This window comes from Chelon labrosus (assembly GCF_963514085.1).
Source record: "Chelon labrosus genome assembly, chromosome: 12".
NCBI classification, from domain to species: Eukaryota; Metazoa; Chordata; class Actinopteri; order Mugiliformes; family Mugilidae; genus Chelon; species Chelon labrosus.
This window is the reverse complement of record NC_140345.1, coordinates 15674597-15697754: the sequence shown is the minus strand read 5'-3', so window position 1 is coordinate 15697754 and position 23158 is coordinate 15674597. Positions and strand designations below refer to the sequence as shown.

The following is a 23158-nucleotide window of genomic DNA, read 5'->3' as shown; positions in this document are numbered from 1 at the left end:
TAAAGATGAAACCAAAAAGCAGAGTTATCTTCTGCTCCTGTAACGAATACTAAATCAGTATCAGTGTACGTCTGTGTACTTCCTTACTTCACTGACGTATTTTCTGTATCCCCTCCAGAGACGCCTCCAGCCGCTCACAGCCCACAGACTACAGCAGTAGCTCGGACCGCTCAGAAGAGCTGAGGACTCCAGACTCCATAGACGAACCGTGGGAGGGTTCAGACGGCAGGGGAAGTCCTCAAGGAGGGAAGCGGTACCCTGGGCTGCAGATCATGGGCAGCGGTCTGTTGGCAGAGATGAAGGCTAAACAGGAGAGGAGAGCACACAAGGTAAAGTGATGCTGAAACCACTTGGAGTTGCAAGAAGATGATAAAGTAAGCTAAATGTGTCCTATACTGATGCTATTTATAATGAATAGCACAGTAGCAATAGCTCCTAACTGAAATATTTTCAGTCAGAACTGTTTTGGAGGCACAAGAGAGACCTACACAATATTAGGAAGGTGGTCATAATGTTATGCCTGATCGGTGAATAACACATATATAGCATATTAAGGCGCTGAGCTTGGATGATAAGGACACGTGACACTTTTTTGGGGAAGAAACGCTGCAGGTGTCCAGCCTCCACTTGTCAAAGCTGGTTTGTTCAACACTCACGGTATGTGTGGTTTCCAGCAGGGAGACCATGTAAAATAAATAAGAGGCTTCTGAAATCACAGGCACGCATAGATGCCAAGGCGTTTTTATCTTCAGGCCAGTCACTGCACCTGACAACATGTTGACATCAAAGCCCTGATTGTCTACCAGCAGGCAGCGTGAGAGTAGGAAGGAGATAAAGAGCTGGAGAGACGGAAGCATGAAAAGGTAAAGACAGAATGGAGACAGAAAAGGAGAGCTGGTATTCATGTCGTCTGCCATGATTCACAGCAGACAGAAATGACGGGAATATTTCACCTCAGATTTAAACTACAAGCGCCGTCTGTTCATCGTTTTCTACTTGGAACTACGTGAATTGTAATCGATCCCTAACTGGTCATAATACTACAGACGGTGCGGTGCATGTTGGTGTTTTCAGCATTAGGGTTTTCTGACCTTGTACCAGTGGCTCTAAAGTTTCACCTGCCATCTGCTTGTTCTGGCTGGCTTCCAGGTGTGTGTCTGAAGGTACAACGTTGAGAGCTATTAAGGAAGCAGGTGATAAACACAGAGTGTCTGGGGTGTTTATTTAGGAGGGAAGGCACCCCCTTGTGTTTAAATGCTGCCTGACAGTGTACACGTGTGTGCACATTCGATATCAGTGCACTTCTCCAGTCACAGTAAGAATAGGAGCTTCAAACTGAAAGACTCAAAGTCTGTAGGTATAATTGATTAGATAAGTGCTCGTATTCTTTTGGATTATAACTATGAGGGTGTTGTATACTTGTTATTTGTCTTTTATGTGTTTTTTTATGTATCTGCCTAGGGACAATAGATGAAAACTGGCTATGGTGCTAATTCTAGCATATTTACATTGTGTACTTGTACTGATGTCCATCAATATGCACTGTCCCTATCTAAATAAACAATTAAAAAAAAAAACGCAGACAATTCCTTTTTTGCAATTTTTACCATTCTGCTCTTGAAGGATCAATATTTGCCCTTGTGTCTCTTCTAGTCTTCCAGTCCTGACAGACCTGACAGCAATTCAACAGGTAAGCGCTTTAATGTGTTTAAATTTAAGAGAGAAACGATTTTAAATCCAAAACACAAAGAGCTAAGTTTTGAAATTTAATTAATGATTGAAGCTGAACTGCATTTGGTCTTAGTTGTGTCTAGTTCTGAAGCAGCCTCCTTACCCACACTGGTTGGATCTTGGGGGTTTCGTACAAACGCACTACATAAAAATCAGCGATCATGTTGTCTTGTGTCAGCAGCCAAGCCCCAGCACAACGCTCCAGAGAGCAGATCTCCCAGTGGCTCCATTAACAAATCAGAGCCTGCTTCTCCGGAAAAGACCTCGCCACGTGGTGAGACCAAGCCTGAAACGACCCCTCGCCTCAGGGCCACATCTTCCTCGAGTTCTCCTGGAGGCCCAGTCAGCCCCAAACCGCCGGTGCCCCAGGGAGCAAAGCCAGCCCTGGCTGCTCGACCCACCATCCCACAGAAGCCGAGGACCACCAGTAGCAGCAGGAGCACAGGTACTGCCTGAATCCTTACCACTATTAATTACTCTTCGTTCAGTTTTTCCTATTTAGTCCCATGCTGAGGCTCTGTGATCGATGATATATTTGTTTTACGATGATTTCTCTATGGTTGTTTTTCACGTAGACGAGGGCTCAGATTCCCCCAGCAGTGGCAGCGTGTCTCCTAAAGTCACAGTTCTCCCTCCCACACTGAAGAGGGAGAAAGACAAGGAGGCCCAGCAGTCTGGAGTCTCCTCCAACAAAACCACTCAGGAAGGTGGGTCTTTAAATCTTTTATTAACTACTTAGCCTATTAATCTCAAGCTTTTAATGCTAATACCTTAATAGATTTTCCACTGCACTCAAAAGCCGAAAAATAAAGTCGTCCCTTTACAAACGCATCAGTAACTTTCTAAATCCCCGCCCATACTGCACGGTGTTTGGTGTCACCGTCAGGATCAGACGGCGTGTAATCTTCCCCCGTGCATTCATATTTGTATTCATCTTGTGGAGGCTGCTGTTGTCTGACTTCCGACGGGCCTCAGTCTGACAGATTCAGGTCACTCTCTCTCTCTTGCTCACTGCCTTTCATCCGTTATGTATTATGTAACAGACATACTTTTTTTTCTTCAGAGTCTCTTTTAAGTCCGTCTATCCCGGCATGCGCTGGTCAGAGAGGAGGAGAAATAGTCTGCACATACTACCTGTCTGAATGTTTTTCATCTTGTAGTCTCCAATTTCCTGACTGGATATTATTTAGAGTGTAAAGCCCCAGGGATACTATACTGAGATAAGATCTAAGCCCATTTATAATGAGGTAAACCTCTGAGGCCAGTTGATGTATTACTAATATTATCTGCAAATAAGGCTGATAACAGAGGATGAGCCACCTGTAACTTGTAACATGTATCAGACTCTAAAGAAAAACATATAGTATAAAAAAAATCTGCTGTAAAATGGCAGATTTTTTTACAGACAAGAACAGAGACGTCTTTGTCCAGAGCACTTTGAAATCTAGCACAACACAAAAGCACCATTCAGAGGAAATAACGTGTAAAAAAATCGTGCTCTCTACTCCACGGAGCTGAAGAGTGTGACATGCCAGACAACTTTATTCAAGATAGAAACTGTAGAAATGGAAAATGTCAACAGTCCTGCTTCTGTGTGAAATAGACCATAGTTGCTTTTTCCTTTCACTCATGGCCTTATAAATTCTCAATATCTGATGGCATTACACCAACAAACATAGTCGCTAGTCTCTAGTCACCTACCGGGATAAACTCATTAAAAAAACAAACGGACACTGAGAAGTTTCCAAGTTAAATCAGTATCTATGTTTCATTTCTTGTTTTAAACATTGTCAGTACTTGAGAGTCATTTTCATTTCTCTTGCTTTCAGCGAGGGCAGCGTCAGACTCCAGTCAGCGATCCAGCCCCCTCAGCTCCAACTCCGAAGATCATGGCTCGCTAAAGGCCAAGGAGCAAGGCTCAAACCCAGCCAAGGACAAGGCAACAGGCAAAAAGTCGTCAGACTCTGGGGAGGAGGCAGACAAAGACTTTATTTTAATATAAGTAAGACAAGTTTACAGCAAAGGCCTGCTGACAAGCCTGTCATTTCCCTTTAGAAAAAGCACCTAAAGGGGGAATATGTTATGGTTTCATTTATAGTAGAGTTTGTACCTGTTGGGTCCTGTCTGACCACAAAGTACAAATCATGCCTGGTTTGCAGGAATACCTGCTGTAGTATAAAAGGAATCACAGTTACAAACTGAATTATAATTTGACTTTATATGATGACATTGTTGATGGGTATTAACACTTAGGTCATGTCGCGTCGTAACCAAACTGTGCTAAATCTCAGAAGAGCTTCCTTCTCACAAACAGCCTTTTCTCTAGATCTGCTATCAACCTTGTTCTTACTCCGCTGTCAGGTGAAAATCTCACGTCTCTGTTAGAATCAGTGTTTCAGGATTGGTCAAGGATGATTAAGATTGTTCAGCCAATGAGTGACGAAGTCTGAATAGAAGTTTGAAGCCGCTAAAATGGAGCAGAGAGTGTACGTCTAAAGTCACCTCCTTTAATTAACAGTCTAAAGTCTCTTTACTGTTTGTTGCCGTAGCTTGTCTCCCAGGGACCAAACACACACTAATAATTATACCAGGATTAATGTACTGTACTTGAAGTCAAACATAGAACCAGACCAGGACCCCGTGGCATATTTTTCCTTCAATATATTTGTATAGATTTTACTATATTCTATTTTCAGTACGTTTTTCCAGGCTGCAGACGTAACCGAATCATTTATGCAATTCATCTACAGTACACACTTTTTTTTTTTTTTTTTTTTTTTACAGGAATATACAGGTTTCAGCTGAGAATCTCAGCACAGACATAAATCTGTAATATATTGATGTAGCTCGCCGAACACTACAGCTCTGAGTTATTCACTGAAGGACTAAGGAGTAACTGTAGTTAAACTACATGTTTACGTGTTGAGAGGACTGTGGTACACACTAACTTCATGGATAATCAAATGGCTTCAGCACTGTTAACTAACACTGTTCTGTGTATTTAGACACTGTGGGAAAACATTTATTTTCTGCTGTTTATGGGGAGAGTAGAGGTTGTATCATTAAAGTGCAATACAGATTGGGACTGTAAACATTTTGGGCCACATTCTGTGTTGTTTAGTTTGACCACGCTTTAACAATTTACTTAAGAACTGCTCCTGAAGACCGATTGATCCTCGCTTCCTACCACACACTGATGTCATATATTAGCCACTTTTCCACCACAGGAATACCCCCCAGGAACTAGGAACTCCACTTCGCTTTCCAACTTAGAGATCAGTGTCTGTATTAAGTTCCAGGGAAATCAGAGTACTTCATCAATACAGGAACTTTGATGTGTTGTGGCTTTCAGTGCTGAACATTTCTGATTGGTTGAGTACAGTACTTTACAGCTGTACAGCTGGTTTATTGTGCTTTCACACATCCACACAGCGTTGCATAGGGAAAGGTACAATGGCCCCATTTGTAACGCAGTTAAATCACAATCAACACATCTTCAATCTCCTCCATGTTTTCTATTGTTGCAGTGCTGCATAAAGGAAAATAATCCCTGTCTGGCTCTTTAATATTGTATGTTATTGTAGCTGTTGTATACTCTTATCCATTACTGCCACCTGCTGGAGTGGAGCAGGTTATTGTGTTATTGAGTCATGCCAAAAAAAAAAAAATGATGTCAGCGGACTTATTTGTCTACTCTTGGACTGGAGGAACCTTTACCCTTTAAGTTCCTTGATAAAAAGTTCCTGGGACTTAAACATTTTGGGTGGAAATGTGGCTACAGATTAATATTCCCCTGGTGTGCTAAATGATGACAAGGAGCTTTCAAGGAAATTATTTGTTGCCTTTGATTAAAACGATAAAATAAATAAATGCTGCAGCACCTGGAGAGAAAGTGAACTTGGGGTAGCTGTATTTTTACCACATGGACCTCTGGGCTGCACTATATGTAAAATCTGAATTCTTAACATCAACACACATCTCGGGTCAGTTACTCTGTTTTTTCTCTTCTAAGAGCGAGAAAGGCTGTTTTCACACTGCGATACAGTTTGCAGCCAGCCTCTAGAAATTGCATTGTGCTCAAAAGTTATCTTATTAATTGACAAAGGTAAAAAAAAAAAAATGTCTGAACATATTTGCATGCATTTTTACAAACACTGAATATGTAGTATGGGACTTTGAGGCTTTGAATTAGATTTTGCTGCGTTCATGCCATTTTGGAGTCATCATTTTTTCTTTCAATTTGACTGGAAAATGCAAAAAGTAAAGCAAATATCTCAAGGAAGATACTCCAAATGTATTAGATATGGTGCTATGTTGTTAGTTCGCTGTATTTAAGCCTCATACAGCCTCATCTGCAGCTAAACTGAGCTCTGCAATCACGTAATGTGACGTGGACCCAGCAATTAACTGTATGTGTCATCAGTTAATTTTTTTTTTGTATCAACATAAACCATTGGTTTTACTTTAAATTTGCCAAACTGTGCTCCAACGTCGATTTTAGATGCGCACTAGACGTTGGTTCTCAGTATGCACAGTGTGAAAGGGCCGGTGTTTTATTGTACTGTGCAAGAGTCTAATTCAAGTCAGGGCCAAAGGTCTTACTGGTGCACCTTTCCTACATTGCAGTGTCTATTGATGTCTTTTTTGTGGGGTTACGATTAGATTTAGCTTCTTTGTCACTAATCATGGATTGCAAATACCGCCTTTCCTGCTGTATATAGTTAATCTGTCAACATCATCAACATCACTTCCTGTCTCAAACGCGCTACTACTTTGCAATAACTTTAAAGCAAACGCCCGTGGCTGTTTTCTCATGGCTTTGTGAAAACCACTTTCCTGATGCAAGGACTTTTTTTTTTTTTTTGCTTTGCTTTCAACAGTTTGTGTTGCATCGTGTGAAAAAGTAACGATAACCTCCAGCTCTGTGCAGAAAACGAGCATCCCCTTGGTTTCTGTCTGAGAAACGGGAACGCGATGAGTAGCGTTGAGTCAAGACCTCCGAGTCTGTGTACGTGTGTGACTGCATGATGTGTGAGTTTTACTATATGTATATATGTGCTTTCATACATGTGTAGGTGTGTATATATGTATGTGTGATATATGCACATGTAATATACACACGCCTATACGGACACAGCAAATCCTATATTGTTTTGGTACTAAGTACACTACTACACTAAGGGTTTGGTTCTAACTTATTTGAAATAAAAAAAAAGCAAACAGTGGCCGGTGGCGTCTTGATCCCTTTGTTGGTTTTCCTCTCACTTGTATATTTTGTTCATAAATGTAGAAATTGATTTTAAGTTTGTGTGTATTAAGTTGTTATTACACGTAGTTGTTTTACTTTCGTCATGATTCAGAAAAGAAGCGACAAGAAGGTGTGACTGCTCTTGGGCGGGGTTAAGTTTTCTCGATCTTGATACATGATTTGTCGCATTTTGCCATGGATCAGTACGTTTCACTACTATGTCTGGTGTTGGACATTTCTTCAATGCAAATATTAATATTGATTAAAATAATTTTACAGGCTAAAACATCTCTGCCTTGTCTCATTTGTCACATCAGATGAACAGAAAAATAAAAAAGTGAAATAAAGAATCTGCTTTGCAGTGTAACAGCACAGCCACCAGATGGCAAGTACAATGCCAACTATGCCCTCTCCTTCCCCTCTCTCTCTCTCTCTCCTCTCTCTCGCTCTCTCTCGCTCTCTCTCTCTCTCTCTCTCTCTCAGAGACACATAAGAGGTGCGGTCTTGGTTTTTACTAACTCACACAGAGCATATGTCAGACAACTAACCAGCCTCTGAGCAGAGCAACACAGTTTGCCACCTAGACTTTCTTAAGTGCCACAGTTGGAAGCTTACTTTATTAAAATGGATTGTGATTTTGATAGCCTGGACGCAGCTGGGTTCCTGGAAATCTGGCAACACTTCGATGCAGACGGTAAGACCATTCATTTAAACACATGTTCACATTTTTTCTCCATAATTATACAAAAAAATAATACACAAGGCCTTTATGCTCTAGAATGAGATAACAACTGTCCTTCATTTATGAGGCAAACTCTAATTCATGTGCGTAAAAGTAGTTCAAGTTGAAATATAAGAAAGAATAAGTGAATATATGCAATTTCTGAGAGCAACTCTGGCATGTCTGAAAGAGGTTAGATTCAGTGGAGAATGTGCAGAGTAATGAGAAGCTGTGAGGTTGTGAGCAACTTCCTCATGCCAGACAGACTCACTCTCTGAATGTTACAGGAAAGATTGACAAGCTTATATGTTTTTTTTATTGTTATTATTTTGTTTTCATTGTGGCAGATAACGGCTACATTGAGGGCAGGGAGCTCGACGACTTCTTCCGTCACATGATGACAAAACTGGGGCCACAGGTGAGTCAACTTTGTGTGGATGAATTCATGCACAGTGGGTGCAGCAGTCGGCAGCAACAGTTGATTCTGAAATATTCCACCGAAATTTAAAATTTGCCATCATATTCCAGTGTTCAGGCTAAATCACGGCTTAAATTAGCAGCAGTTTGCAGGATTCACAGCCAATCCTCTATGCAGCCATCTGGAAGGGTGGGGTGACTGTGAGGAAGTCAGATGCAACACAATTAAAGTGCTCTGGGAACCGTCAGAGGAAAAGCCCTTAGCCTTGGTTACAAATTGACCCAAAAGGAAACCATTTGTGGGTGTGTTTTTTGTGAGAGTGTGTTTGCTGAGCAAATTTAAATGCTGTTATGCTGAGTAAAGATTGAGCCCCCCCCTCCCTGACCGGGTATAATGGAAACACAGATGAGCATACGTCTATTAGTACATGGACTCCCTTGGATACTAATTGGGTTGTGCTAAAACAAACAGACCACCAACCACATGTCACTTTCTCTCTCTAATGTTTGCTCTCCATCATGACGGCCCCTGGGGGGGAAGTTGATGTATTCCTCTCAGGCTACAAAAACACAGGACAGTCATGATACAGTCATATATTTTCTATACCCACCTCTAGTTTATATCCATTAGTTATGCACCCGTCTATCTATTGACAGGAAACAATCAGCATATCTGCAGCACAATCACTTTTTAATGAGAAATACTCTGAAGTGTCACACATGTTTATACCACAGTGGGGAAACAATGCTATTTTTGAATCACACCGAGAAGGCTTTCAGTGCTGCATTTCAGTTCAGCCCTATGCCTTAAGTTGACTATTATTACGTGTGCTTTAGAATTTTACCTAGCAACACGTCGCTGCTGGGGCCGGGCATGAGCGTACGGCTGAAGACGACGAGCGAGAGGGTCTGGCGCCTTTTAGTCTGCAAACTGTGTGCTCTGCACTGCGTGAACGGATGATTCAGAGCACAGATCAACAGGTTTCTATAGTGACAGTGCAGGGGCTGAGGGTCAGAAAAGTGACAGTGGGAGATGAAATGCTAAAATAACTTGAACGGATTGTATCTGAGCTCTGGTTGAAAGAAAAGACTCCATGCAACATGCATTAACTCTGCATCTTTTTTCTGGTTCTAAATAGTTATGTTATCTGAACTCTTAAAATCATTCACATGTCATGAGTGATAGTTGTTCTGGTTCTTTATTAGCTATATATTATCTATATGAGACATGCTGCTGCAAGTTATGCAATACAATATTTTACACTACATCTGCAGTAAATGTAATGCTCCTTCCTCTGGTCTTCTGCAGCCACACAAATAACGTGTGCATGCAGTGTTGGGGGTGTAAAGCACTGTCCTCTTCTAATGGGCAGGCCAAGGACAGTTATGTGAGGTTTAAGTACGAAGGCACACCCTGAGAAAAGAAGTTCTTAGATTAAAGAAGTATCAATGGTGACATTGCTAAAAATAAGTGTGACTCAACCAGAAACGTATATTTTTTTTCAACATCAATCTGAACTAATAAGTGTAAAACACTTTCCGTTTCAAACACATTGGATGGATGCAAGAACATCCGTGTTTTATTTTGATCTATTGTCCCTCTGCAGGAGAAGGTCACTGAAGAGCGAGTCCAGAGACTGAAGAAGAGGTTCATGTCTGCCTATGATGTCACTGCCGATGGGAAACTACAGATTCAGGAGGTACGACAATTTCTGTGTCTTTGAACGGCGCCTTTGTTCACTCCACCTTTATAATAGTGACTGATTTATGAACAAAATGTATTGTATAAGATATGGACATAATGTGGGACGCTCCATCTGTGCTGCTGCCTTTTTAGGCTATATTCTCGTCTTAAAATGTGACTGTCGTCTTCTCCTCTATGGACCGTCCACCAGCATCCAATCTGTTTCCAAGGCTAATCACATCTTCTCTGCCCCCCTCCCCTCCCCTCCCCTCCCTCTCTCTCTCTCTCTTTCTCTCTCTCAGGCTATTCCACTTCCTTCTCCCATCTATTCATCAACTACCCCTCCCTCATCTTCCGCTGTATCTCCTCTTCATCTTTTATTTATCTCATGTATCCATGACGATGACGCAGCCTGTATTTTATTCAAGAACAGAGCAGAACCTAATTTCCTGGACTGGAATGAAAGTCAAGCTAGATCAGTGTGGAGGGGGCGTGGTGCATCAGCTGCAGGACAGAGGTGTGGCGAGGGCTCATGAGAGCAGCACCAGGTGAGCGTGATTGGCACACCTGCATCCTGTCGGACTAATCACTCTCACCTGGTGCTGCTCTCATGAGCCCTCTCCAGGGGCGTTACTAGACCTTATTCACTGGGGCACGTGCCTTAGTAAAAGTCTCCAGTGCCCCAGTAAAATTTTAGCGCTGCTCTCGCTGGAAACGGCATTCATGAGCGCATCTCCGTGCCTGCTTTAGTCATGACTCGAGCCTGTCACTTACCAGCAAAAAGAAAGGGGCCATAATAGCTAATCAGGAAATAGCACCTCTGTAGCTGGGTAAGATTGAACGCAACAACTAATGAAAATCGTTCACATGATTCTTCCGAGTGTTTCATGTACACACACACACACACACACACACACACATACAGTACACAGTGGAAACCGCTGGACCTCGTCACATCACTTTGAGCACAGAGTAAGTCGTCCCCTGTTTTAATGTTACAACAAATTCACAACTTGTTTGACAGAAAAAATGACAAGTTGATCGCTGTTAGAGAATGTTGCCCACATCATTAGCATCTGTTTTTCGATGCTTAGCTTCATTGTAGCCTAAATTTAGCAACAGTTAACCAGCTTGTGCTCTCTCCCTCACACACACACTCACACCATGCGTAGGCTGCATGCACACATGCGGACAATTAATAATGATTTATACGTATACTGTAGAGAGAGCCCTGTAAAAGTAGCCTATACTGTTAGGCTAGCCATTTATTTCATATTGCGCACACATTTAATTATTATTATTATTTTTTTTTTAATGTATTGGGAGTTGGGGGCCTGTGCCCCAGCAAAGCTCTAGGTCTAGAATCGCCCCTGGCCCTCTCCACACCTCTGTCCTGCAGCTGATGCACCACACCCCCTCCACAATCAGCCTCTTGCAGTAAAAAGACAGACAAGGGAGGACCGGCACTCAAAGCTTTTACTTAAATTGAAGACGCTACACTGCACAACATCCATAAAACTATATAGTGCTGAAAAGAACGTGCGCTGAGAGGCTCAACAGCTCTAAAAGGGATAGAGCCCAGAGATCCTTCAGTATTGTCAAGTAGGACCTCCGAACATCCAAAACAAATTGTTTGCAATTAACAAAGGTTAATTCTCAAATTACTTTTTGATTGAGTCAATTCATCTAATTAAATGCAACATGACTGGAAACTTAGCAGGTTGCAGCTGTTTCCAAGAAACACATGTTTGGATGAGGCTGCTTTCTCGGCTCCACTCTGGGTAATTGCTGCAGCTTCTGGCACACCGCTACGACCCTTCATCAGCACGATGAGCTGAAATGGGTTTCCTTCAGAGAAAGAATATTTTCCAGATTCATTAGACCTATCCATTAATGTACTTTACCCACAGACCCAAAAAGCATTGGCTTTTACTCATAAAGGAAAATCAATACATTATCCCTGCAAGTGGCCTTTTGAAGACACTGATTTACAGGAACAGTCTTCAGAGCTCTTTGTGGTTTCGTGTCCTGACAATCTGAATTTTCAGATACTGTGTCTGTGCAGCTGATGCCTCACAGCAAGAAGGTTCTGGGTTTGAATCCGTTGGCCGACTGGGGCCTTTCTGTGTGGATTCTCCCTGTGTCTGTGTGATTTCTTTCTGGGTACTCCGGTTTCCTCTCACCGTCCAAAGACATGCTCGTTAGGTTCATTGGTGATTCTAAATTGGCCGTAGGTGTGAGTGTGAATGGTTGTCTCTGTGTTAGAGTGTTGTTAATGGGGGCCTTTGGGTCCTATGGGTTGAGGGGAGGGTCCTTTGTGGATCATCCCACAGATACTGATCAGTTTGGGATCTAGTGAATTTGGAGTCCAGAGGTCAACACCTTGTGCTGTTCTTCATGTTTTTTGAGTTGTTCTCAAACTGTTTTTGTGTGTGTGTCTGAGTCAGGCTGGGGATGGCTGCTGACATCAAGGAGTGTCATTGCTATGGGATGGTGTGGTCTGGTCTAGGTGGGTGGTACATGTCTAAGCAGTCTACTTGAATGCCTGGCCCAAATGTTTCGCAGCGGAACATTGTATTGTCTCAAGATGGTCAATGTTTGTTTATTTCTTCCATCAGTGGTTTTAATGTTATGGCTGATCTATGTACACTGCCTGGCCAAAAAAAAAAGTCGCCACCAAAAACAAGGGTCACGGATTTAGCTTTGATTACAGCACACGTTCGCTGTAACATTGTTTCAGTAAGCTTCTGCAATGTCATAAGATTTATTTCCATCCAGTGTTCATTAATTTTTTACCAAGATCTTGTACTGATGATGGGAGAGTCTGACCACTGTGCAAAGCCTTCTCCAGCACATCCCAAAGATTCTCAATGTGGTTAAGGTCTGGACTCTGTGGTGACCAGTCCATGTGTGAAAATGATGTTGCATGCTCCCTGAACCACTCTTTCACAATTTGAGCCTGATGAATCCTGGCATTGTTATTTCGGAATATGCCCGTGCCATCAGAGAAGAAAAATCCATTGATAGAATAACCTGGTCATTCAGTATATTCAGGTAGTCAGCTGACCTCATTCTTTGGACACATAATGTTGCTGAACTTGTATATACTTTGTACTTTGTATATTGTTCTGTTTCTGTTTTTTTTTTGCACCTTAAAATGTCTGTACTTGCACGTTAAGCTGCTCACTTGTGCCTTAAATTGCCCCCCGGGGACAAATAAAGTTTTCTGAATCTGAATCTGAACCTAGACCTGAGCAACTGCAGCAACCCCAGATCATAGCTCTGCCCCCACAGGCTTGTACAGTAGACACTAGGCATGATGGGTGCATCACTTCATCTGCCTCTCTTCTTACCCTGATGCCCCCATCACTCTGGAACAGGGTAAATCTGAACCACATGACCTTCTTCCATTGCTCCAGAGTCCAATCTTTATGCTCCCTAGCACAGTGAAGCCTTTTTTTCCCCCAGTTAGCCTCACTGATTAGTGGTTTTCTTAAGGCTACACAGCTGTTCAGTCCCAATCCCTCGAGTTCCCTTCACATTGTACGTGTGGAAATGCTCTTACTTTCGCTATTAAACATAGCCCTGAGTTCTACTGTTGTTTTTCTTCGATTTAATTTCACCAAACATTTAAGTGACCACAGATCACAATCAGGATTTTTTCCTCAAAGACGATCGTTCCCCACTATCCTTCCAGTTTATAATAATACGTTGGACAGTTCTTAACCCACTTTAAGCAGTTTCTTCAGTCTCCTTAGATGTTTTCTCTGCTTGATGCATGGCAATGATCTGACCCTTCTCAAACAGACAACATCTTTTCAACAACCACACGATGTGTCTTTTGACATGGTTGTTTAAGAAATGAGAAGCTACTCATTGCATCAGTTGGGGTTAAATGACTTGTTGCCAGCTGAAAGATAATCACCCATGCAGTAATTATACAATAGGAGGCTCCTACCTATTTGCTTAGTTAAATCCAGGTGGTGACTTTTTCTTTGGCCAGGCAGTGTATGTGCATGCTTAACAGATACAAGCGCCAGCATTTAGGTACCAAGTTGATGATAGGCTAACATGGGGAGCTGGGTGCTACTCATAATGATATTAGGCTACTCAGATAAACTGTATGTGCAGTTTTTTTTAATTATTATTTAATAGTTTCTGGTGAAATCCATGAATTTAATGTTTGTAATGTTTCCCTGCAGTGCTGATTCTGCTCTGCAGCTAGCATCATAAGGAAGTCAAAAAGCCACAATATCCTGTGATAACGCAGCGTAAAGTGAGGCAGCTCTCAGTGTGACACGACCAGTCTGTTATGAGATTATTTCTCAACACCACCCGTGTACTCGTACTCGTAGTCACTAAAGTGAAAGTCAGTCAGAGTACAGTATATTCTGCCGTTGCATGTCGACCTCTTACATTTTTAAAGCAACACTACCTCCTGGGTATAAAATACAGTGTGCATGTAGTTTCACTTTTCAAAGTGCCCTTATTTTTGTTTGTATTTTCGTTTTGGATTTACCATTCATTACCAGTTATTCATTACCATAACAGTTGCTAACTGCACTACAAGTTGGGCTCCTACGTTTTGCTCAGCAGATTAACTGATAGAGGTTTGAAGATTGAAACTTTTCATGCATTTCTCTTGCAGACCAGAAAATCCCTGATCCCCATTAGGAAATCCATTATATTATACATCAAACTCAAATTACGTCAATTTGTTCCGATAAAGGCTGACACAGTGGGCTCCAGCACCCCCGCGACCCTCCAGAGGACAAGCATTTACAAAAACTTTCCAATAAATAATCAGTTATTGAAAGACTTTTTAATCCTTTTAGTGAGACACCCAACAGAGACAGGTGTGTTGATCTTCTTTAGCTGGCTTTACTGTTGGTGCATTGCGCTTGTTCTGACAGCAAGCCATACTTCAGCTCTGTGGGTAAAATTGCTGCGGTGAATTTTAATTACACTGACGGTCGAGGGCAGTTTAATCTTCTAATGGAAGCCTGACATTGTTAAAGAAGGACAGATCAGAAGAAGAGCAACATGGACTGGAGAAGAGCCAAGAAGAGCTGCTGCGCTGTTTCAACCAAATTATCTAAAAGCATAGTAAAGTATTCTTAGTAGTGTCTGGCTGTGCACATATTTTTTAGATACTTCAAATATTTTGAGATATCGACAGCTGAGATATGTCTTCATACTTTACTGTAATAGAAATGGACGAGAGCAGAAAAGAGAAAAAAATTAATGATCTAATTCCACATACAACTTTCAAGGTTTTTAATTCACAGACCTTTAAACAAACCCTTCAACTGGTCAGGATTAACAGACTACATATCAATACAGCGAATTTCTTCGAATTTCGAAGCATTGATCGCTTTCTTCTTCGAACTATATTCTTTGAATTCCTCTTCAGCTCTGGCAAACAGTTACTGCTGGTGGAAATAAAACTCTAAAGACTGATGTGCCAACTGGCACTGGTACTGATCTAATCGATTTAACAAAGATTGTGCATGCACGTGTTTGGCATTGGGCTTGAATGTAAAAGAACTTCTCCACTGAGTAAAAGTCCCAAACAGAACATCGTGTCTGAACTACTCTTCCTTCCTCAGACCTCTGCCCTCTGATCTGTTTTCCAGTTGGCCAATATGATCCTGCCCGAGGATGAAAACTTCCTGTTGGTTTTCCGCAGAGAAACCCCTCTGGACAATAGTGTCGATTTCATGAAGGTAAGCTCACGCACTACGGCAGATTGGATGGGATACCACATCCACCAAATAATTTGTTAGGAACGGTAATGAAGATACACTGGAATTAAAATGAATCAGAAGTGTGGATGCGTCCCGGTGGCTGCAATTCATCTCCAACCGAATATCTTTACTGGGCTGCTTCTTGTACGTCGGGACCATCGGCTGCATACTCACATTCAACCCTTTTTTTATTCAAGGCTAATAATGCAACTGGAGCGATAGGTAAATTCTGAGGGATGTTTAATCCCTCAGAATTTACCTATCTGAGGGATTAAACATCCGCCTGCATAAATTGTAAAACCAGATTGACCAGCAGCCAACCACGTAGAGTTGAAGTCATCAGTGACCTGGGGTTGCAAGACGTGCAAAATATGAGGAAGTCTGCAAGTAAAAACAGCTGTTGACAACTGTGATATTTCCCCAGCAAACAGGATGTCACAAGCGCTTTAATTACTTTATTGTCATACAGAGTCATTTATATTCATACCACGTCCACGTGAATAGCCACTGTTCATCACGTGTAGCACTTTGCTAATTCGCCCTCTCCTAGATATGGAGGAAGTACGATGTCGACTGCAGCGGCTACATATCAGCTCAAGAGCTAAAGGTGAGTTTGTCAACACCTCCTTCACACAACACAGCCAATTCCACGTCCCTTTTTCCTCCACTTTTCGGGGGGTTGTGCTGGCAGGGAGTCACTGTTTCCTGCTGCGTCTTTCACCAAAATCCTTGTCTTGTTCAGTTTCTCACACCTCGAACACCACACACCCTTTGTTTGTTTGTTTTTTTGTTTCTTGTTGTTTTTTCTCAAGTACAGATAACAATTTTAGATTCTTGGTCAGACTGGTTATTTTACAAATTAAATACTAGTACTACCTTTGTGTGTGTGTGTTTCATTCCTAAATCCACTAATTTTGTTTCCAGTTTCTCAATTAGTAACGTGCAAAAAATAAGGATAATTTTTGTAGAATGTGTAAATTGTCTGTAAAAACTGTGTAGGTGTCTCATTATGTGAAAACCTTTTTCATCCTAGGCTTTCCTGAAAGACTTGTTCCAGCAGCACCACAAGGAAGTGCCATCAGACAAGCTGGATGAGTACACTGACACAATGGTAGTAATACCAAGTCTCTCTCTTACACACACACAGACACATTCCGTGGTAAAACACAAGCAGAACCTGTTTGGTGTGACTGTGCATGATCCAACATTAAAACAACTGGAGCGCTTTGACTAAAGCAGTGGAAATATTGTGGTCTATCCATACCATGGAGAGGGTTTCTGAGAGGGTTCCAAGCTAAACTTACAGCAGAGAATTAACCTTCATCAACTCAATACAACTTCCAAAGCAAAGTAAGAAAATATGAAGTCGCCCTTGGTTTCACCAGAACAACAGTGGTTAACGAGGAGAGACAGACACAGTTGTGTGTCTAAAAATATTCTTATCTACAAAAAGGGGTGGCCTTGCAGAAAAACCTTGGGAACCACTGGAGGCTAGGCCTATTCTCCTTTTAACTCAGTGTGCGGCTGGATCGATTTGCTGCTTCTTTGTGGCTGACTGTGGGCACGGGGTTGTTAATGCACATGTAGTGGTTGTCTAGAGCCGGTTAAGGGCCAAACCTTCAGTTTGGCTTTACCTGAAATGGAAAAAACACATTAAATAAACGTGCCAAAAATGTAGTGAGGACAGCTGTTGCATGAGTACAAGCTTCGGGAGAGTTAAGTAGTTGCAATTAACAATTCAGCCGAACATCAAGTTGAAAATATAGTTGTTAAGAAGAAAACCAACGCAGTGGTTGTCACTTGTGGTATAAGTTTCTTGAGACTCTGTGTGCAGCTGCAGCTGTCTACTGACAAATGACACAGAGGACAATGGATCACAAACACATTTAATTCCGGCTACTTCCGGAGAAGCTCCAAGTCTCTGGCCACTCATTATAGATTTCAATTAAGAAGAGACCGATTCACGCTCAAAGTCAAACATGAGCCAGCTCGAGAGTGGTGTTGAGAAATAACCAGCAGCCGGACAGACAGGTTGACAGCAGCTAAAAAAAATCTTTTCCACCACGTCTTTCTCTTGCAGATGAAAGTCTTTGACAAAAACAAGGATGGCCGTCTGGATCTGAACGATTTGGCCAGGTAGGATGTTAGAATTTACATGTTACTCTATCAGATAGAGTGAATGGGATGCTTTGTTTATTTAATCAACTGGTGATGAATGAAAGACTTAAAGAAATCTACATAAAAGTGGATGGATAAAAAGATAATATTCTTAACCTGCTCAATAGAGGATGATTATGCCTCCATTAGACTTATGTTTTACCTTATTTCAATTGAATATGTATTTATTTCTAAGGATCTTAGCCTTGGATGAGAATTTCCTGCTCCAGTTCAAGCTGGATGTAAGTGTTGTTCTTGTGTATTACTGCCAAATATAAAGCAGGGTATTCAAAGTTCTTACCTTTTTCTATGGATCTTTAACAACTCCCTCTTTATTTTTCAAGGCCTGCGGTAAAGACGAGAGAAAGAGAGACTTTGAAAAGATCTTCGACCACTATGACGTTGTAAGTTCAATAAAGCACAGGGAGGGAGACACGGGTTCATTGCCAGTTTATAATTTCATCACATCTAAGCTAGCTTCTAACGTGCCCTGTGGAGAAATAAGTGAGATTTATGATCTAAAGTTGTTTTGGCTTATGTAACACCCTCTGCCGTGTGATCGGAATCGCTGTTGCGACTCTAAAATCTTTATTGTAAGTAGATATTGATGGTGAAAGCACTCTAGAAATAAACTAAATAGGACTGTGATCCAGCGTAGCATTAAATTTTGATGAAGTACACAATTGGAAGCAGGCATCATAATAATGTAGAAATAATGGCAGCTCTCCACAGAAAAAAAAAGAAAGTATCACCGCCACTGACGTCCAGTTACTCACTCTCTCAGATTTGCATACTGTGCGGTGGTGTGTGGGAGAGGAAAGTGAATGTATTAGCTCCCCTTAACTCTGTAATGACATATAATTAAATAAATCACCCATTATGTAGTCAAGACACACTCCGGGACAATGAGTATGTCACTCTGATTAATCACACAGCTCTAAAGGACTCAGGACTCCCTGGTCAGCTTCTCATATTCTGCACAGTCACGTGATCGTGTCTGTAATACCTCGTGTTACATGAACTAATGATCTGTCTGAAAGCTATTTTTTTTTTCCTGTCTGTAATTACTTCACTGTTCAGATTAGCTGTGTGAACCCTGTGGCCCTTATATCTATATTTTCTCAAATACAGTTAATAGTGTAATTCTGACATCTACAACTGGAGATTCTGCACAACTGAAATATTTGTATGAGTTTTCCAAATCACTCTCATCCATGCCACATTTCCAAGCAATTACATTAACAGCACAGCAAGACATCTCCTTTCAAAATTTGCTTTAATGGCACGTTTCACGCAACACCTCCTCGTCTTAGAGAATGTGACAATATGCGGAAAATTACAGAAGTGAATTTTAAAGATGCTTGGCCTCATGGCAAAAGCCAATTACCTCATTCGGACTCATTAGAAGTCGCATTTGAGCGAGTTTCTGTGCATATCTGCGGTATGAATGAGGGACAGAAGTACTGTATTTATCCTCCAGAGTGACATGCTGCAAGGAAGCGGCACCAGTGTTTATTCTGCTTCTCAACAAAGTGTGTGTGTAACCTGGACATTTAAACTCACATAGAGTCGAATGTGAGTAAATTATGAGAATTAATATTTCTTTTCTTCTTTTTTTTCTTCCTCCCTCGTTCAGAGTAAGACAGGAGCGCTGGAGGGTCCTGAGGTGGACGGCTTTGTTAAAGACATGATGGGACTGGTCAGGGTAAGAGCCCAAGCTGTTCCACGTGTGTTTTAAAATGACATTTCTCCATCAGGACACAGTGTGACATTCTGACTTGACCTGGCAGGGAAAGTACTTCATGATGGCTGCATTCCACATAAAAGAGGTTTTGTTTTTGCACACTGTCATGGTTTACCCGGACACTTAATGAGAACTGAGCCACTATTAATCTGTCCCTACTTTACTGTGACAAGTCAAAATGTCTGCCCATGAAATAGGCTAATTGAGGCCAATTGAGTATTGTAATATTCCTACTCTTTCAGCAAGAAAGGCTCTGAATCAAAGCATAATAATTCCCTTCTGAATACATTTGTCATCAGACAAAATGTGTTGCTCAGTTCATAGAGTCAAATATAACACTGATCAAATGCACCTTTTGCTAGAAAAACATGTTTATCTGTACTGGCACATAAGAAATTTGGACTCTTCACTTTATACTAAGGCTGCTACCGCTTGGTCGATTGCTCTCATTCTCATTGGTACCAAAGTTGTGACAGAAACTAAGATTTTTTTTCTTTGTGTTTCTTTCAGTAGAGCCCTACATCATATATACTAATAGTTATAGCAGAGTACAAGCAACAGCATTTCCATTCAATCACCTACAATTTAAGAATTGTGGGAATAATGGGAATTTTGCTGTAGCACAAATTGGCACCATGTCTGTCAAAGTCAAAGATCAGACAGAATTCATGTTGTTGAAAATGTATTTCATTAGGAATAGTTTTGAGCTAACAAATGTAACTGACAGCTCCAAAGCTTTGACTGTATAGGTTATATACAATTGCTGGCATTGTGATCTCATGAGATACGCAAAGCGATGAAGCCATAAACCAGAGGTTAATACCGGGACCTGACTGCACTGAAAGCTAAAAAGCATTTGTGGAGCTTGCATGTTATCAACACCTCATTTCCCGCTAAAAGCCTTTTACTCCCCCCCCCCCCCCCCCCTCCTCCCTGTTATCTCCTCTCCAGCCCAACCTCACGGGTCCTGAGCTGGACGAGCTGCGAGCCGTTCTTCTGCGCCACTGTGACGTCAACAAGGACGGGAAGATCCAGAAAAATGAGCTAGCTCTGTGTCTGGGAGTCAAGTCTAAACCTTAGTTAGAGCTCTGTCTTATAAAACACTGACACTGTGTGTGTGTGTGTGTGTGTGTGTGTTATAGTTAACCGTAGAATACCGTGTGTTGGTCCAGATCAGTGTGATTATTGGATTATATCAGGTCAATATTCATACAGCCTCTTGCATATGATGCATAATTTAATACGATGTGATGAAACAAATGAATCAAGTGACCTTCTCCTGAGCATGTTCTAGAGCAGGAATAAAAGAATGGCTTGTGCAGTAAGATTTGTGGTATAGTGAACACATTGGCGTGGCTTTTGAAAACAGAATGTTTTTCATTATCTTCTTAGATAAAGACCACTTGCATGTTTCTCTGCCTAAAAAAAGCCTTAAGTACATATTCACTTGTGTTTTTAATATACCAGGCTGTTGAGAAAAATAAACACTGATTGCAAATTATGGCACTACTGAGTTTTACTTTCTCTAATTGTCATGACTGTAAAAGGCACAACTAAAAAGTTTTGTTTTCTTTATTTTTGTTTTTTGCCCAACATTAATTAAATGAAATTCAAAATCCAACACTTTTATTTGATGCTAAACCAGAAATATACATAAAATACACTTATTTTTATTTTTATATTTTACATTACAATAAATCATTGTATCAGAGCTGCATCTTGTATTTACAGCATCATCTGTTACTATAGAGCAAAAAATGCTGTAGCAATCATTATTACTGTGTGGATGGCACATCGATCAGGCATAACATCATGACCGTCTCCCTTGTGGTTCCAAAACAGTTGTCACTCATCAGAGAATGGACATGTGACTACTGAGGGTGTCCTGTGGTGGCCTTTGGGTCCTGTGGGTTGAGGGGAGGGACCTCTGTGGATCAGACTTGTTCCAGTGCATCCCACAAATACTTGATCAGGTCAAAACCTTTAATTGTTCCTGAACCGTTTTTGTGTGTGTGCCTGTGTCAGGCTGCATCCTGCTGGGGATGGTTGCTGCCATCCAGGAGTATCATTGCTATGGGGTGGGGGTGCCTGGTGTGGTCTAGGAGGGTGGTACATGTCTAAGGAACATCAACACGAATGCCAGGTCCTAAAGTTTCCCAGCAGAACGCCGAATTGTCACAAGATGGTCCACGTTTATTTACTTCTCCTGTCAGTGCTTTTAATGTTGTGGCAGATCAGTGTACATTTAGAAATGCAGAGGTACGCGTGGGTCTAAAATCTTGAATTGAACACAGGTCATTGTGATCTTTCTCCTGTGAGATGCAACAGGCTGACAGTCTTTGTTCATCAAGTAGGAGCCAGAGAATGAAAACCAGCCACTTTAAGAGGCCCTATGGTGTGGAGGTGTTAGCCGCCTCTGCATCTCCACTGGCTTTGCGGTGGAGGTACTTGTGCTTAATCACCTTAACCAGCCACACCTGAGAAGAGGTGAATAAAAGGCGTTGTTGAAGAGGCCTAAGACAACCACTTTTCAGCTGCACCAGATTTCACCTGTTGCCTTTTTCTTTCTTTTTTAATGAAATAAACCCTTATTTTGTAACCTGTGTGTCTAAGTTGCAGCCCTCTAGCTGGGCCGTCACAAACTAAACAGTACATTTTCTACGACGTTCAGCCGAATGCAATGAATTTTATTATTTGCGGCCACTAGCAGCAACAGAAAGACCTGCTTAGTGAGATTTCTTCAGTATTCTCCATAGTTAGTCTATTTTTGCTGCTCCGTTCTCACCTCTGCTTTCCCACCCTGTCAAATTAACCATTCTCAATTTCTATGTCCCTACTGTCCAATGCTCTTTCTGCCCGTGTTCTCTGAGCCAATTAGTCCATGTTTTTTTTTAAAGTCATTGCAGTTCTGCCACTCTGAGCATTCAGACTATCAATCATGCAGGCCTACTCTTCCCCTCCACCCACTCTACTTCCTTCATCTGGGACTCTACAACTCTAACAGCTTTATGAGTCCTCTTCTCATTAGAGCCTACCTGGCACTTCTTTCTATTTGTATTATATAAATATTTAAGTCTGATCATTTGGCTATGTGATATACATTTAGAGATGTACAGGTACACACGGGTCGAAAACCTTGACCACCTCCACAGGTCACCGTGATCCTTCTCCTGTGAGATGCAACAAGCTGACAGCGCGAGTCTTTGTTTGTCAAGTAGGAGCCAAAGAATGAAAACCAATGCTGTTGAGTAAATGGAGAGCCCTCCAGCCACTAAAAGGGGCCTAATGGTGTGGACCTAAAAGCTTTACTCAGCCTCAGACTGCCTGACTACCCTTTGAGTCTCCACGAGGCTATAGCGTGTGCTTTGATATAATGTCTCTATCTGTATGAGTGTGTGTTCATTAAACAGAGAGGTGCCCCTGCAAAATATTAAAATGAGACTTTACATTGTTTGTATACAGTTAAGAGATGTGTGGCTTGTGTGAGGGTTTGCATGCATGTGCTGGGCTGTGCGGTTAACAGCTTACAGTTGCGTGCTTTTGTGTGGGCAGAGCAGCTGCTGCAAAACAAACACTTTTCAAGGCTTTGCTGCACACACAGCGCATCACAGTGCTCATTTACACGGCCATTGTGGGGCAGTCTCATTGGCACAGATGATGCACTCACAGCACATGATAATGTGACGGGTTTTTTGTTTTCCATTTCTAT

The 23158-nt window shown here is 41.6% G+C and overlaps 2 protein-coding genes across 2 annotated transcripts in view; both read left to right on the top strand.

Moving 5' to 3' along the window:
• The window catches only part of LOC311497186 (F-actin-uncapping protein LRRC16A-like), a gene marked incomplete at its 5' end in the record, with an annotated part of 67767 nt that extends 60535 nt beyond the window's left edge, over positions 1-7232 (top strand). Inside the window, 5 exons of the mRNA XM_084557374.1 lie at positions 119-329; positions 1654-1690; positions 1910-2176; positions 2307-2438; positions 3561-7232. Of these exons, the coding sequence (XP_084413500.1) occupies positions 119-329; positions 1654-1690; positions 1910-2176; positions 2307-2438; positions 3561-3733 (820 nt within the window). The 3' untranslated portion in view covers positions 3734-7232. The remainder of the gene's footprint in view (positions 1-118; positions 330-1653; positions 1691-1909; positions 2177-2306; positions 2439-3560) is intronic.
• Positions 7233-7503: 271 nt separating this feature from the next.
• Positions 7504-21527, top strand: scgn (secretagogin, EF-hand calcium binding protein). The gene is made up of 11 exons (XM_084557968.1): positions 7504-7673; positions 8048-8118; positions 9725-9817; positions 15438-15527; positions 16099-16155; positions 16582-16659; positions 17629-17684; positions 17902-17947; positions 18050-18109; positions 19342-19410; positions 20401-21527. Exons 1-11 carry the CDS (start codon positions 7604-7606, stop codon positions 20527-20529), a joined length of 819 nt encoding a protein of 272 aa, XP_084414094.1. The 5' UTR covers positions 7504-7603; the 3' UTR covers positions 20530-21527.
• The last annotated feature ends 1631 nt before the right edge of the window (positions 21528-23158 follow it).